At 38.7% G+C, this 14,814-nt stretch overlaps 1 protein-coding gene across 4 annotated transcripts in view; it reads right to left on the bottom strand.

Moving 5' to 3' along the window:
- HACD1 (3-hydroxyacyl-CoA dehydratase 1) overlaps window positions 1-14,814 on the bottom strand; it is a 30,353-nt gene that overhangs the window by 6,394 nt on the left and 9,145 nt on the right. Inside the window, exons 2-9 of one of the 4 annotated variants that reach the window (XR_008618491.1) lie at window positions 14,056-14,173; window positions 13,851-13,869; window positions 13,686-13,774; window positions 10,969-11,090; window positions 6,361-6,539; window positions 3,386-3,485; window positions 1,997-2,077; window positions 526-883 (exon numbers count right to left, since the gene is read on the bottom strand). Coding sequence is in view for 2 of the 4 variants with exons in the window: in XM_055087737.1 (XP_054943712.1) it covers window positions 3,403-3,485; window positions 6,361-6,539; window positions 10,969-11,090; window positions 13,686-13,774; window positions 13,851-13,869; window positions 14,056-14,173 (610 nt within the window). In the remaining 2 variants the exon portion in view is untranslated. Of the gene's footprint in view, window positions 1-525; window positions 884-1,996; window positions 2,078-3,315; window positions 3,486-6,360; window positions 6,540-10,968; window positions 11,091-13,685; window positions 13,775-13,850; window positions 13,870-14,055; window positions 14,174-14,814 lie in introns of those variants that run through there. The other 3 variants (XR_008618492.1, XM_055087737.1, XM_028495277.1) reach the window with 3 other exon arrangements.

The raw sequence follows: 14,814 nt of genomic DNA, 5'->3' as shown, positions 1-14,814 counted from the left end.
CCTACGCAAATATCGAGTTTTTCATTTGTATAAACTTAAAGTTATGGTGTTCATTTTGGTTAGAGACAATAGAACATGGAATGCTGATTTTTTCTGTTATATTAAGTACACGGAATACGGCATTTGTAAGAAGTCACCTCCCTCCGCCCCCTGATATTTCTCTGTGGCAGTGTTTCTTAAAGGGGTAGTGGAAACTCAACTGCCTGCATCAAACTACTCAGCACCTTGCTAGAAATGTAGATTCCTCAGCCCTACAGCCACTGATGCAAAGCCTCCAAGGGAGGGACTCTGGGGTCCTAGGATCACTCTTATAAAAGCTGTGATCTGAAACCCATTTTTCTAGTCTTTATCCTAAAAAGTAAAACCCACAAAGTGTTAGGTGGATTTAAGAACAACTGCATTTAAAAATATAGGGGTAAGGGGGCTTCCCTGGTGGTGCAGTGGTTGAGAGTCCGCCTGCCGATGCAGGGTAAGACACTATCTTAAATCAAAAAATAAAATGTATTTTTATTTTTCTATTGGAGTATAGTTGATTTACAGTGTTGTGTTAGTTTCAGGTGTACAGCAAAATGATGCAGTTATACATACACATATATCCACTTTTTTAGATTCTTTTCCCATATAGGCATTACAGGGTATTGGGTCTTCGTTGCTGCGCGCAGGCTTTCTCTAGTTGCGTCGAGCAGGGGCTACTCTTCGTTGCAGTGCCTGGGCTGCTCGCTGCGGTGGCTTCTCTTGTTGCGGAGCACAGGCTCCAGGCGTGTGGGCTTCAGTAGTTGTGGCTCGCGGGCTCTAGGGCTCAGGCTCAGTAGTTGTGGCGCACGATCTCAGCTGCTCCGTGGCATGTGGGATCTTCCCGGACCAGGGCTCGAACCCGTGTCCCCTGCATTGGCAGGCGGATTCTTTAACGACTGCACCACCAGGGAAGCCCTCAAGGTCTATTTGATTCAAGCCTGACTTGCCTACTCAAAGGAACATTTTTGGGAGATTTTCAAAAGAAAATGTTGTCACAGCAGACAAGTGCAAAGGACTTTCAAATACTCTCTTTTAAAAATCAAACTACCATTTAAGCACTTTATTTTCTACACAAAAGACAGCTTAGAATTAGTTGAAATAAAAGATCCTGAAGATAAACTAAATCTAAAGTTTAGACATGCACTGAGTATATTAATATAGTCCCTGAGGGCTTCCCTGGTGGCACAGTGGTTGAGAGTCCGCCTGCCGATGCAGGGGACACGGGTTCGTGCCCCGGTCTGGGAAGATCCCACATGCCGCGGAGCGGCTGGGCCCGTGAGCCCTGGCCGCTGAGCCTGCGCGAGCCGCCGCGGCCGGAGGCTGGGCCCCGCAACGGGAGAGGCCCCAACAGTGAGAGGCCTGCGTACCGCAAAAAAAAAAAAAAAAAAAAAAAAAAAAATGTATATATATATATATACACAGTCCCTGAATAGTTCAATGTATTTCATTTTTATTAAAGTTGATCACAATTCCTACTTCAAGATATTCCACCACTTAAGGGAAAAAAAGAGTATTACAGCTGCTGGTAGGGAGTACAAGTTGAATTAATGTAATTTTAGGAAAAGGATTGAAAATATTTTTCATAAGACAGGCATCTAACAAGATAAATATGTAAGCTTCTTATACTATGTTACCAAAAGGAAAAAGTCCCTGAAAATTTCTTCCATATAAAAATTCAAGATGAAAACGATCAAAGCCATGTAAGCGCAGAATGAACATCAGCGTTTTTGAGAATTAGTAACCTAATCCTGCAAAGGAAGTATTAAAATGTAACGTAATAAGAGAAATAGCACCTTTTAAAAAAATCAAGTTATCTAAAATGTAAGTTTGCAAAACTATTCTGCACTACAAATCTCCACATGAAGTCATTTGAAAAGGAGGTAGTAACACAAAACAAGCAATTCTGAAAAGTGTAAAGTTACATGCTGATTGTAAATGCAAAGAATACAGAACAATTAAAGCCAAAATTACACCTACATACCTATAGCAGGCCAAAAGTTCCTTTTCTTTTAAAGTCACACATTTAGTAGTGTCTCTAAAACAGGCCAGGAAAGCAGCATACCTTAATATAAGGGAGAAATTTTTTAAGGACATTTTTAAGAATTAAAACATTTTTAGAACTAAAACATTATTAGATTGTCTTCAGTGTATCTGTCTATTCAACCTGTGGACAGAAGCTTTACCATAATTTTTGCTATTCAATGGAATTCAGAATAAAATGAGTCTATTTCAGATCATACCCTAAAACTTTTTGTTGCCTAAGCACCACAAAGGGATTGTCACAAGATGACTTTTTTTTTTTTTTTTTTTGCGGTATGCGGGCCTCTCACTGTTGTGGCCTCTCCCGTCGCGGAGCACAGGCCCTGGACGCGCAGGCTCAGCGGCCATGGCTCACGGGCCCAGCCGCTCCACAGCATGTGGGATCCTCCCGGACCGGGGCACGAACCCGTGTCCCCTCCATCGGCAGGCGGACTCTCAACCACTGCGCCACCAGGGAAGCCCACAAGATGATTTTTTATTAGACGATTCCACGGTATAGAGCAGCCTTTTTCAGCCAGAGTTCTGAATGTAACAGACACAGTGTTACCATCAGATTCAATGTTATTATGTTTTTTTACAAGTGAGGCCAAGTATATACTTACATTCTTTCTAATCCCTTAAAATCCTTACAATTGAAAAGCTTGACCTTGAGTAGTTAATTCAAATAAAAATAAACTTGCTTAGGAGTATAATTTCAGTGGCCTAAACATATTTCCAAAGAATATTTTCCAACTGTGACACCTACTTGAATATTATGGGCTTTTTATATGACTACCTTACTTATATCAAAAGATTTACCATAGCAAACTATGTCTATGTTTCCAAAAATTGTTATTAATCAAAAATGCTACCTTATAACTTGAGAGAAATAGACCTCGGGTTCAAGAAATGCTAATACATTATTAACAGTTATTATAATTCTGTATTTAGTTTCATTTATAAATATCACGTAAATATCACTGGCAGGCATCATAATGTTAAATCATTAAACTAATTTCTAAATATTGATTTCAAAAGCTTTGAACATATGTTGCAAAAATATTTAGTAAAACTTATTTTTAGTTTAAAAACTAACAAAAGTTTTTTTTTCCAGGTAATACACCCAATTATTTTTTTTTATGATCATCACCTACCCAGGAGTTGATAATAAATACTTGCATAATTCTTGGAGAAAACGGACCTGGCACAATCTGAAGACAACTATTGGCAAATACCATGTGTCCCAAGTTATAGTTTAAGAAATAACACAATCCGCAATATTTCATGAAGCTTTTTATTCCCATTATTAAAACTTGGAATCAAGTAATCCTGGTTATTCTGGAAAAAGCACCTTGTCGAAGGGATCATTTAATCATCCTTTTCGACAATCACCTCTCCGTGAAGCACCTTTCTTCTCTGACGTAACATATGAAAGTAGAGTTGTGGAAACACTTAATTGAAAAAAGAAAACAGAGAAGGTAAGCCATGGTTGGAAATCTTTTATACTTGAAACCTCTTAAACATGGCGGACTTTGAAAGCAAGCACATCATATACAGTTGCTACTACCCCCCTAATATTTACAGGGCTCAGGGTAAGCGTACAAATGGAGGGCCACATACCATATGCCTAAATATTTTAATGCCATAAACTGTCAGTCTTTTCAGCAAACTTAAATATTTTTTTTTATTTTTATTTATTTTTTTATTATTTATTTTTTTTTGCATTACGTGGGCCTCTCACTGCTGTGGCCTCTCCCGCTGCGGGGCACAGGCTCCGGACGCGCAGGCCCAGCGGCCACGGCTCACGGGCCCAGCCGCTCCGCGGCATGCGGGATCCTCCCGGACCGGGGCACGAACCCGCGTCCCCTGCATCAGCAGGCGAACTCTCAACCACTGCGCCACCAGGGAAGCCCGCAAACTTAAATATTTTGATAAATATATCTTCATAATGACCTGGAAGGCTATGTTTGAATTTAGAATTCTATAACTCTTCGGAATACTGTGCCAGAACAGTGCTGCCCAAGGAAAGCTGCCCCACCTGGCCCCTTCTCTCCGTTCCATTGGCTGTCCTGTACCACGAGGGGTCTCGGGAACATCTGTGTGGATGTCCAAGCCCACACAACCCAGCTGCATCCATCTACCTCACAAACAGCTTCCCCCGATCTCAGGGATGTGTACACAGGTAACAGTGTTAACCCTCAGGAGAAGAGACTGGGGAAGAGAGCTATGCAGTCTAGATGCACGCTCAGTGCCATCTGGGTTGCAAATTCCATGGTCCCGGGTTTCCAAGATGCGATCTGAAGGAAGGGGGTCCTGTGTGGACTGGTGATCAGCAGTGAGCCAGGAGAGGGCCCTCTATCTAAAACTGGGCCCAGAGCAAAAGCCCCTCTTGGCTGGGCATAAGGGTAGTCTGGTACACACACACAAATATATATGTATTAGGTCAGTTAGACAAATGGTCATCCACCCTGTCAAATTTGGAGAATTATTTTGAGCCAATTTGAACCAGTACTTTAAATTATAGGGTAAATGTTGGTGCATGAACAACTTAACATCAGCTACAAACAATACAAGTATACAAATATCTCTGGAAATGATGGACAGAATAGTCAAAACTAATGAACCTAATGACAAAACAAGCTTTGAATACTTTGCTTAGGCAACTGTGGGTAACTACTTTTTGAACTTAGCTCAAATGGAGCCAAAATGCATAAAAGATTTTATTTCTTTATTTAGGTATCCAACCTTCATTAATGTAACCATCATATTATACCTAAGGGCCTAAATATATTCAGGCCATATAGACTTAAAGCTAACTGACCGATCTTTGCAAATACTTCTATAACATCTTGAGTAGTTTAGTAGAAGTATGGGCTTGAGTTCAAACCTTGATCTTATTTACTAGCTGAGCGATTTTTAAAGCAATTCACTTAACCTCTCTAATCTCTAATGGCCCCATTGACAAATGAGAACTAAAAGGACTTCTTTTGAGCACTAAGTACTTTTATACTTGTAATTAGCAAAGGATTTAATAAGCAAAGTATAATTAGTTGCTATTACTACTGATACTAATATTCAGGTGGAAAACACCCCCCTGGCTGGCTGATCCTCCAGCAGGTGGGGCTCTCAGGTAACTGACAGCCTCCTAAACTGAGAAGCAGCTACAGGCAAAGGCTGGTCTTCACAGGACACCTGAAAATGCACAGTCACAAGTTACTGGTTTGATGGTTTCAAACCATGATCTCTTGGGCCCTGGGTTTCCACAGAGATGCCTCAGCGGCTGTGAGGAAAAAGGCAACCCAAGACCTGAACCTGTAACTGTGATAGGACAGGTCTGGCTCTGCTCCAGGTGTGCTGCCATTCACTAGATGTTGCGCAAAGCAGGGGAAGAAACAAGTGTCATAGGCACACCATCCCCGAGCCCTCCTGAACTGGCCCTGGTGAACAATCGGAGGAGAGTCAGGCTGAGATGGGAGAAGATGAGGGGAATAAAATCACTATATGACCATCAAGGCAATTTTGATTTTGGAAAAGCTTAAAAGTTGGAGGTCCCAAGGAAGTGGCCAAATTTTATGTTCATCCTCTTTAGATGAAATATTTCATATTGCATCAAAGTCGATTTTAGATTCTATAAACATTTCTCATTTCTCTTTTCCCCCGCACTGACCCCAGAGTCTCTAATTTTATTGAGGAGGGCAAATAACAGCTTTGCTTTATCTTCATATTTCCTGCTAGTGATTATCAAAATCTGACCTAAAAATATACCACTTTGTATTTAAATGAAATGAATAGAGTCTCACCAATTCACTGCAACTATTGAAAGGTGAGGAGAAATTAGTGGAAAGACTGAGTTATTCAAAATATTTTAAGAAAAGCAGTTTTATTATTTTCTAGTACACAGGGCAACACACATAAGACTAACAAGTACTCCTGGGTGATCTTTCCAAGTATGTGCTTAATGAATAGAAATGACCTCAGATTTTCTTGGATAAAATGTTCATGTTCAGATACATAATTCTAAATGCTTTCAAAGAGTTCACTGCAGGCTTTATCTTTTCTTTAAAAACATAAATCATACTGAGCTTATTTTTAAGTGATTTTGAGAAGGCAATCATTTGTGTGTTAATTTACTTACCTTTTTTTCTCACAACTCACCCTTCAGTTATTTCAAATTATGAATACATGTGGCACTGAACGGAGGTTTTGATGTATTTGTAAGACATTATTTTTCCTTGTTTATTAATCAGGCATTTTACGACATCTTTTGAAAAACTTTCACAGCATATGCTAAATCAAAGTATAATATACTAATAGAGACATACTTACATGGTATATACGAGGCCATGGTTATAAGAAGAAAATAATAGTAGTCAAAAGAGACATTGTATTTATTGGGAAGTCTTATTGACAACATTCCTGTTTTCTTCACATATGGTAAGGCAGCGTATATAGTAAGAAGTTCACCAGCAACTCCAACAGGATATAAGATGATAAAAAAATTATATCTGGAGAAAGAAAAACCTGACAATTATTTTCTAGAGTAATTATTGGATTTTATAGCATGATTCTTTTGCTACTACTTTATTTAAGCTTTAAAATTCTCCTTTCTATACATACTTATATTAACCTCACGTAACAAGGTTAATTTTTTTCACTTTAATCATTTGCTTATTAATTTAATTATCATTGTTTTTTTTTCTTACAGTAGTTTCCATTTTAAGTGGCAAGATATTAATAAAGTAAGAAGTCAACTTACTTTAGAGGACTGAAATAAAAATACATTTTAAAGTCAGTGACTGATTGATGCAGTTTTTTAAGTATGATAAAGTATACAAGTATTATAACTATTATAGTGTATTGTAAAGTAAATGTAAGCATTGCAAGGCATTGTAAAAGTAACTGCTTTGACACCTGGAATCATACTGATTTTTTTTTCCCTGCAGCTAGTCATTTGTTGATCAAATGCTGTGTTTTTAAAAAAGACCAGTTATGATCCTAATTTTATATCTAAATCTTGAAATTGCCAAAGTCGTTGTTAGGAGACATTTGGAAAACGCTTTGTGGTTACTAATGAAAAGAATGACTATTTTAGAAAACTGATAAAACCACCTGAAGCATCAGTAACTACTAATGAACATACTGTCTAAAACTGCTTTCATGACAAAACAAGGAAGACAGGTCATTTCCTGAATTTGCACATTACAGGAATAGTCAGCTTGCTTAAAAGAGAGCTGAGAGAGTTCTAGTCAAAATCCAAATCACAGTTTGTTCACTTGGACTGCGGAGCATTCTCCAACACAGAGTGGGCCCAGCATCACTTCCGCCTACAGGTAGAGGAACACTGCACAAGTGTCCACTGGTGGACCCGCAGGACAGCCTCAAGCGCCCAAGGTAATGACATTTCTTAAGAGTCTCCTTATTCCTATGTGCCAAGGATATGCAAGGACAAGAGGGGACAGAGGGGGGCAGAATTATTTGCCAAAATAGAGATGAACTGGTAAAGAAAGAAAATGATCCTTCTACTGTCCCTCTGTGGTCCCTTCCTGCCTTGTGCATGCCACCTGCTTCCTCACCAGCCTTGTGTACTTATGTGTGTATTATTTAAATCAATTTTTTCCAACCTCAATTTCCTACCTCAATTTAAAAGTACATAACTGAGCATTTTATATTCCCTTCTTAAGTAAGACCTTCAAACCTCTTAAATTTTTTTTTTAACTTTATGTGACCCTCAGATGATTTTTTGGGGGGTAAGATTGTTCTTTAACTGAAAAAAAAATCATACTAAGTATAAACTAGGTTAAAGCCTTAAAGACGTGATTATTTTTACTGAAATGGGAAAAAATTACACAATTTACTTGACTTTACTTGCACTTTAAAAAGGCTCTATGTCACCAACTCTCTAAGTTCTGATGGCAGCATGACAGGTTTAACTACTTATTCAGAAAGAGATATGATGTTTCCTTACAGATTCCTAATTGTCATCAAAAATTCTTTTGAAGGGACTGCATTTTTGAAATTAAAATGGAAATCAGTATGAAAACATAACATTACGCATTTATCTATTCAGTGGGTTTTTCTAGGAACACGTCTGACAGATAAATAGAATCAAAGTATATTCAAACCATCACAGTAGGGCAACTCTGTAAGTAAGAAGCCATTTTTAAGCTTTACTTGAGAATAGTTTCAACACTGGAACATAAATATAAATGTTATTTTAGGTTACTTAATGGGGTTGGCAAATATATAGCTGGTTGGGATCTTTAAGATTTTTGACATGAAACATAATTAGTCACGATTATGCTTAACTGACGTGATGTGTTATGTTAACATGTGCATTTCAAAGTTGAAAGATTTTATAGTCACCTGTTTAACATTAAGGCAATTGACAAAGGATTTCTAACAGCAAGTTTAAACATGCAATGGTAGAGTTTGGAACTTTTCCAGAAATTCAAGACATGCAAATGCATTCTAAAAGGTGGGCAAAGCATTAAAGACCATTATCTCCCACAAACAAATTTTATAAATACAGCAAATAAAAAGAGGCTGTATTATGAATTAGTATTTTCAAAGGTGCTAGAGGTCTGAAAGACTGAGGTCATTCAAAATGGCATGAGATGCATTCTGGGATTAGAATCCAGCTACAATCCAAACTGCCAATCTTGCCAAACGCTTAAAAATGGTAGTGCAACCTTCTTATGACAGACGAAACGTTTAAGCTCAAACTATAATTTTGAAGTATTCTGTCATATTCAAAATGGTAAGTCACAAATATCTAAAAAAGAGCTAGAGAATATAAAAATCTTTGAAAGGGTATATAGTATAATTAAGAGTGATAATCCTTTGTAGGGGGAATATAGACAATTTAAAAGGTTTTTATTCTTTTAGGTTATTTACATATACTAATTTATTATATTTGAACATGTATAATGAGTTATTAAAAAAGGAATAATTACTTAATAAAAAGTGTTAGGCTTTTTGTATAAGGGGAGCAAAAACAAGTCTGACACTAGTTATGAATTACCTTTATAAGCTAGCTATGGATTAGTACAAATATCAGAGTTTTAAAAAATAACGGAAATATGGATATTGCATTGTTTTTAATATCACAAAGCAGTATTTATAGCATCAGAAAACTGGGAATAATATAAATTCTAGCAATATAGAACTGAGTCAGTCATATTATGGAATATTATGCAGCATTAAGAGTTAGAGAGCTAGATCTAAATGGACCTGTACTGATTGAAAAAAAGAAAACAAGATCTCCAATATATAAACAAAAATCAAGTATCATGTCATCCTATTTATGTTTTTAAAAACTCACATCTGTGTGTTCACATTGCTGTTATTAAGAAAAAGTCTGATGGTAAACTCCCAACTTTCTCTCTCCAAGGGAAGGGAGTGGGGCTCAGGTAGGAGTACAAACAGGAACTTTCCATGTTTATTCTATATACTAAAACTATTTGAGATTTTTTTCACAATGAAAGCATATTACTTTTGTAGCTTAATAAAAAATTTAACGAATGAAAATACTGTCGAATTCTTGTATTCTACCTATGTGGGATACCTATCTATCTATCTACCTATCTTATCTATCTCATCTACCGTATCTATCTATCTAATTTACCTATCTACATAGACGTATATGGGATAGATGTTTCTTAACCCAACTGCCCCCCTGCATTTCTCACCACCTGGCATTTCTCACACCCGTTAGTTGTTGTATTTTCTGTCCCCTCCATCTTGAGAGGACAGAGATTTTGTTGCACTCACACCTGCACCTCAGGTATGCAGTAGGTACACAGCATATGTTATTTTTATTATTGTTATTTCAACTCTAAGTGCAACATGGAGAATGAAATGAACAAATCTATGCTGGTTTGTCATTTGTTCTCCAAAGGGCACAAATAATAAGTTGTTTTTATAATAACTTTGTAAAATATCAGCTGCTCCAAGAACGCATACTTTAAAAAGGATGGAACATCTTCTGCTTTAAAAACTGTTGCTTTGGGAGGGCTATGTTTAGAACCCTTGAAATATAAATTTTGTCCTCATAACAAATAATACAATTTCAAATAAGGGTGACTTTTTTGTTTGTTTGCTGTTGTTCTGGCCGTGCCGTGTGGCATGTAGGATCTTAGTCCCGGGAGTTCCCTGACTGGGGATCGAACCCGTGCCCCCTGCAATGGAAGCAAGGAGTCTTAACCACTGGACTGCCAGGGAAGTCTCTAAGGGTGATTTTTTAAATGTCTGTCTCTGCTACTTTATACACACACAAAAAAGTTGACATTGTATATATAAGATACTAAAACTTGTGGATACTAGGTTGAATATTCAAGTAATTTAAATCAATAACTGATTGATGTAAGGGCCACTTTTAGCAATTACAAGAACAGTATGTATTTAATACAATGAAAGTCTGTCGTGTTAAAATAATTTCTATGCACTGGAAGTTTCAAATAATTTCTTTAATATGCATTTTGTTACTAAAGCTTGCCTATTTTAAAAGTTTGTTTTTAGCGTTTTAGCTTATTTTCCTAACTTTGTTTTGTAGAATAAAAACTTAGTGAGTTGTCAAAAAAAAAAATTTAAGTCAATCAAACAAAATGCCAAATTTTTGGCCAAGAGTTGATTTAATGTAATTCCAAAGATGTATATTTTGCTTTCAAGGAAAAATGAATGACCGATTCAGAGGCTAAGGACACTAACGTAGTTTGTCTGGCATTGCTTTCACTCAAGATATATGTTAATATGACTGTTGCCTGGTCATTAAATTAAGCCTTTAGAATGCAAGCTATAACACTGCTAATTTCAAAAACAGCAGCCTCCTGGCAACACAGGGCTAAGACACACATTTTAATTCTCTGTGTTAGCGCAGCACACAAAACACGCATGCGCAGGACGGAGAGCAACTAAACTGCAACACATCGTCGCCACCTGGCCCATTTAACGAAGTACGGCAAGTGGTCGAGAAGACTGAATGTGTAGAAGGAATAGCGAGTGATCTCTGTCACCGTCCACGCGACCAGAAAAAGCACCACGCTCTCCTCATTCTGGATCTGCAGAATTACAGAGAAAGCCACAGGGGTGTTTAACCTTGAACTTCTTTCTCCACGAAGATATTTTCTGTTTATTATTTAGTACGTGCCTTTTATTATAACCGAGAGCTAGGGTTAGACAGATGCAATACAGAAAACGCAATGCAGTCACCAGTAATAAGTCTTTACAAACACGTGATTTAAATGTGCACTAAGCACAGGAATGGTCAAATTTCTATTGGGTTCTGTGTCTCACCCTTCACTCCAGCCAGTAACTCAACCATCCCGGGACAACATCAGCCCCTCAAAACCAGTATGGGAACAATGCGCCCCTTGGACTTTCTCTTGGTCGTCAAATCACACCCATCCTACTGCAGCACTAACTCCCGAATCTGCCCGCTCACTGCAGCCCTGCTACCACGGTGTCACTTCACGACCTGATCACCTCTCATGCAGAATGCTGTCACAGACCCCTATGCAGTCTCCACTTCAGAGGTGGACGTTTTCTCTTAAAAGCAAAACACAGAAGCAAACCAACAGAAACAAAATTGGAAGGTGCTAGTCCCGGGATTTAAAAGCTTCATGGCTTCCCCACTGCTTAACAGGAGGAAAGGGTAAAACCCTCCCACCTGAGCATGACGTTCAAGGATCTTTACAGCTGGAGCTCAGAAATCTCGACTTTTTGGGCAACGACTCAACCCCACCCCCAGCTCTCTCTGGGGACACAAAACTTTGTATTATTTCCAGAATATGCTCTGAATGTGTCTTAACACACACCATTCCCTCTAATTATCAAGAGAATGCTCCTCCCTTTTCATTTTTTATAAATTTTTAAATTTATTTTTGGCTGCGTTGGGTCTTCGTTGCGGTGCACGGGCTTCTCATCGTGGTGGCCTCTCTTGTTGCAGAGCACAGGCTCTAGGTGCGCGGGCTTCAGTAGTTGTGGCTCGTGGGCTCTAGAGCACGGGCTCAGTAGTTGTGGCCCACGGGCTCAGTAGTTGTGGCTCGCGGGCTCCAGAGCGCAGGCTCAGTTGTTGTGGCCCACGGGCTTAGTTGCTCCATGGCATGTGGGATCTTCCCGGACCAGGGCTTGAACCCATGTCTCTGGCATTGGCAGGCACATTCTTCACCACTGCACCACCAGGGAAGCCCCTGAATGCTCCTCCCTTTATCAATACTTCCCACGGAAAACCCTTTCTCACCTTTAAGATCCAGCTAACCACCAAGGCATCTGGAAAACTTGTCCCAAACCCCTCCTCTCACCCTGAGCAGTTACGTGCTCCCCTTCCTTGCTCTCACAGCACTGTGTTCATATCTGTATTATAACACTTGCCAATTTCTATCAGGATTTGTCTGCCAAACTCTTGTATATCTACAGCACTCAGCTGATACACTCCTTCCTCCGGGAAGCCTTCCTTCACTCCCTAAGTCAGGCCAAGTCCGCCGGTTACTGCAATCCACACTGGCCTCTTGTTTCAAAGCACTAACACTAGTATAATCAAACAATTATTTCTGCAACAACTTGTGTACCATCTCTCCCAATTCCAGGCTCCATGAGGTGGGAACCATATGTGTATTATAAATAGCCAGATTCCCGGCACAGTGTCAGGAACAGAATAGGTGCGTAACTCATACTTGGTGAATGATTCAACGTCTGTACGGCTGCCCCCTACGCCCCGACGGTCAGTACCCCTGACAGCTGAGACTGACTTACTCATTTCTGTAAATCCCGAAGTAAGCACAGTGCCAGGGGTATAGAACGCTCTCAATACATGCTGGCTGAATTAATTAAAGATGGGTGGAAAGATGCCCATGGGATACCACTGTTGGAGAAGATTAAATAGTAAAATCAAGGAAGAGATTTTCTGTAGGATAAAAAAGAGGCGGAAGGGATAAATTGGAAGACTGGGATGGACACATACATACCACTATATATAAAATAGATAACTAATAAGGATCTACTGTATAACACAGGGAACTCTACTCAATACTCTGTAATGGCCTATATGGGAAAAGAATCTTAAAAAAAAAAAGAGTGGATAGGGACTTCCCTGCTAGCGCAGTGGTTAAGAATCGCCTGCCAATGCAGGGGACACGGGTTGCAGTCCTGGTCTGGGAAGATTCCCACATGCCGTGGAGCAACTAAGCCCATGCGCCACAACTACTGAGCCTGCGCTCTAGAGCCCGCGAGCCACAACTACTGAGCCCATGCGTCATAACTATTGAAGCCCACATGCCTAGAGCCCGTGCTCCGCAACAAAAGCAGCCACCTCAATGAGAAGCCCGCACGCCGCAACAAAGAGCAGCCCCCACTCGCCGCAACTAGAGAAAGCCCGCACGCAGCAACGAAGACCCAACGCAGCCTAAAACAAAAAATTTTTTTAGAATTGGAAAACCCCATTCTATATGGCTATAAAAATGCCAATTTTTGGTTTTGCTGGTGTTTCAAAGCCAGTCTACGAACGCACTAAGTCAATGTACAATCACACTTATATCCAAACCTAACCTTTCTTTGGCCAAGGGTTCTGCTTCCTGAAATACAGTTAATATTTTGGATTCCTATTAATAAGAAAGGTTTTCTGCAGGCTCAAGTAGACGAAGTGTTGTGTCACTTACTGGTTTTATACTGTGAGTAACGAGCCACACCATAAAGATTCTTGAACTCACTTGGACCCCAGCCACAAGCACAGAAGTAGGTACAATTCCTTAAAGAAAAAAACAAGTCAACCACTGCCCTAAACACAGTCTATGCCAAACATAAAAATTAAATCAAAAACTCACCAATTAAACAGTGGACTATCTGTAAGCAAACACACAAAAAAAATCACGTCAATAGCATACAACATAAAATAAATTCCTGTCATCGTTGGTTTTAAATGCATCTGTAGGGAGTAAATAATCAGTAAAATAAGACTGATTTTGCTCAACTGATATATTTTCAAATAAATATGGCAGTGATAGAAAAACAGTGTCGTTGAAAACTTACCTCAAGCAAGGCAAATGTCTGGAAAAATTTAAGTGTCTTCTGAATACTTTTATATAAACCTTTGTGTGTTCCTTTTTCCATATAAAAACGTACCATGGCAATAGCTAGTACCAGCCACCTAGAGAAAATAAAAGCATTTTATAAAATTCTATCACAACGAATTCCACTGAATCCTGTAAAGAAATGCCACAATTTATACAGTAATAACATGTATGTGTTCTTATGCTCTCAGTTCATTATTCTATTTTAAAAACCCATAGGAAGAAATGACAAACATCGTTTTTACATTGACTCTTCAAGGGAATAAAGAGAACATATTCGAGATCAACTACATACAAATGTCAGACAATGTGCATTGTATTTTTGGTCTCAGCAGATAAACTGACGGACTGAAGAAATAGGTTTCTGACCAAAAATGAAGTTATTGTAAAGCATTTAATAATTATATAAAAATTTGAGGTAAAAAGCTGTGTGTGTATAAATATGTATTTTATACAAATATATAGTATATATTTATATGTAATTATAGGTAAAAATCTTGAATAACAATCATTAATTAACATTTTTATAATTTTCTCTAAATAAAAACAATTGTGGTGCCACAGAAGAGACACATATAGGAGGTCAGACATAAGCCTGCTTTTAAGCAGTGTGTTTTAAAACTGGTGGTTACCAAGGGGGAGAGGGCAGGGGGGAGGGGCAAGACAGGAGTAGGGGGTTAAGAGATACAAACTAGTATGTAAAAATAAATAAGCAACT

This window comes from Physeter macrocephalus, chromosome 11 (assembly GCF_002837175.3).
Source record: "Physeter macrocephalus isolate SW-GA chromosome 11, ASM283717v5, whole genome shotgun sequence".
NCBI classification, from domain to species: domain Eukaryota; kingdom Metazoa; phylum Chordata; class Mammalia; order Artiodactyla; family Physeteridae; genus Physeter; species Physeter macrocephalus.
Note: the sequence above shows the minus strand (reverse complement) of the source record. Positions and strands in the feature narration are given on the sequence as shown.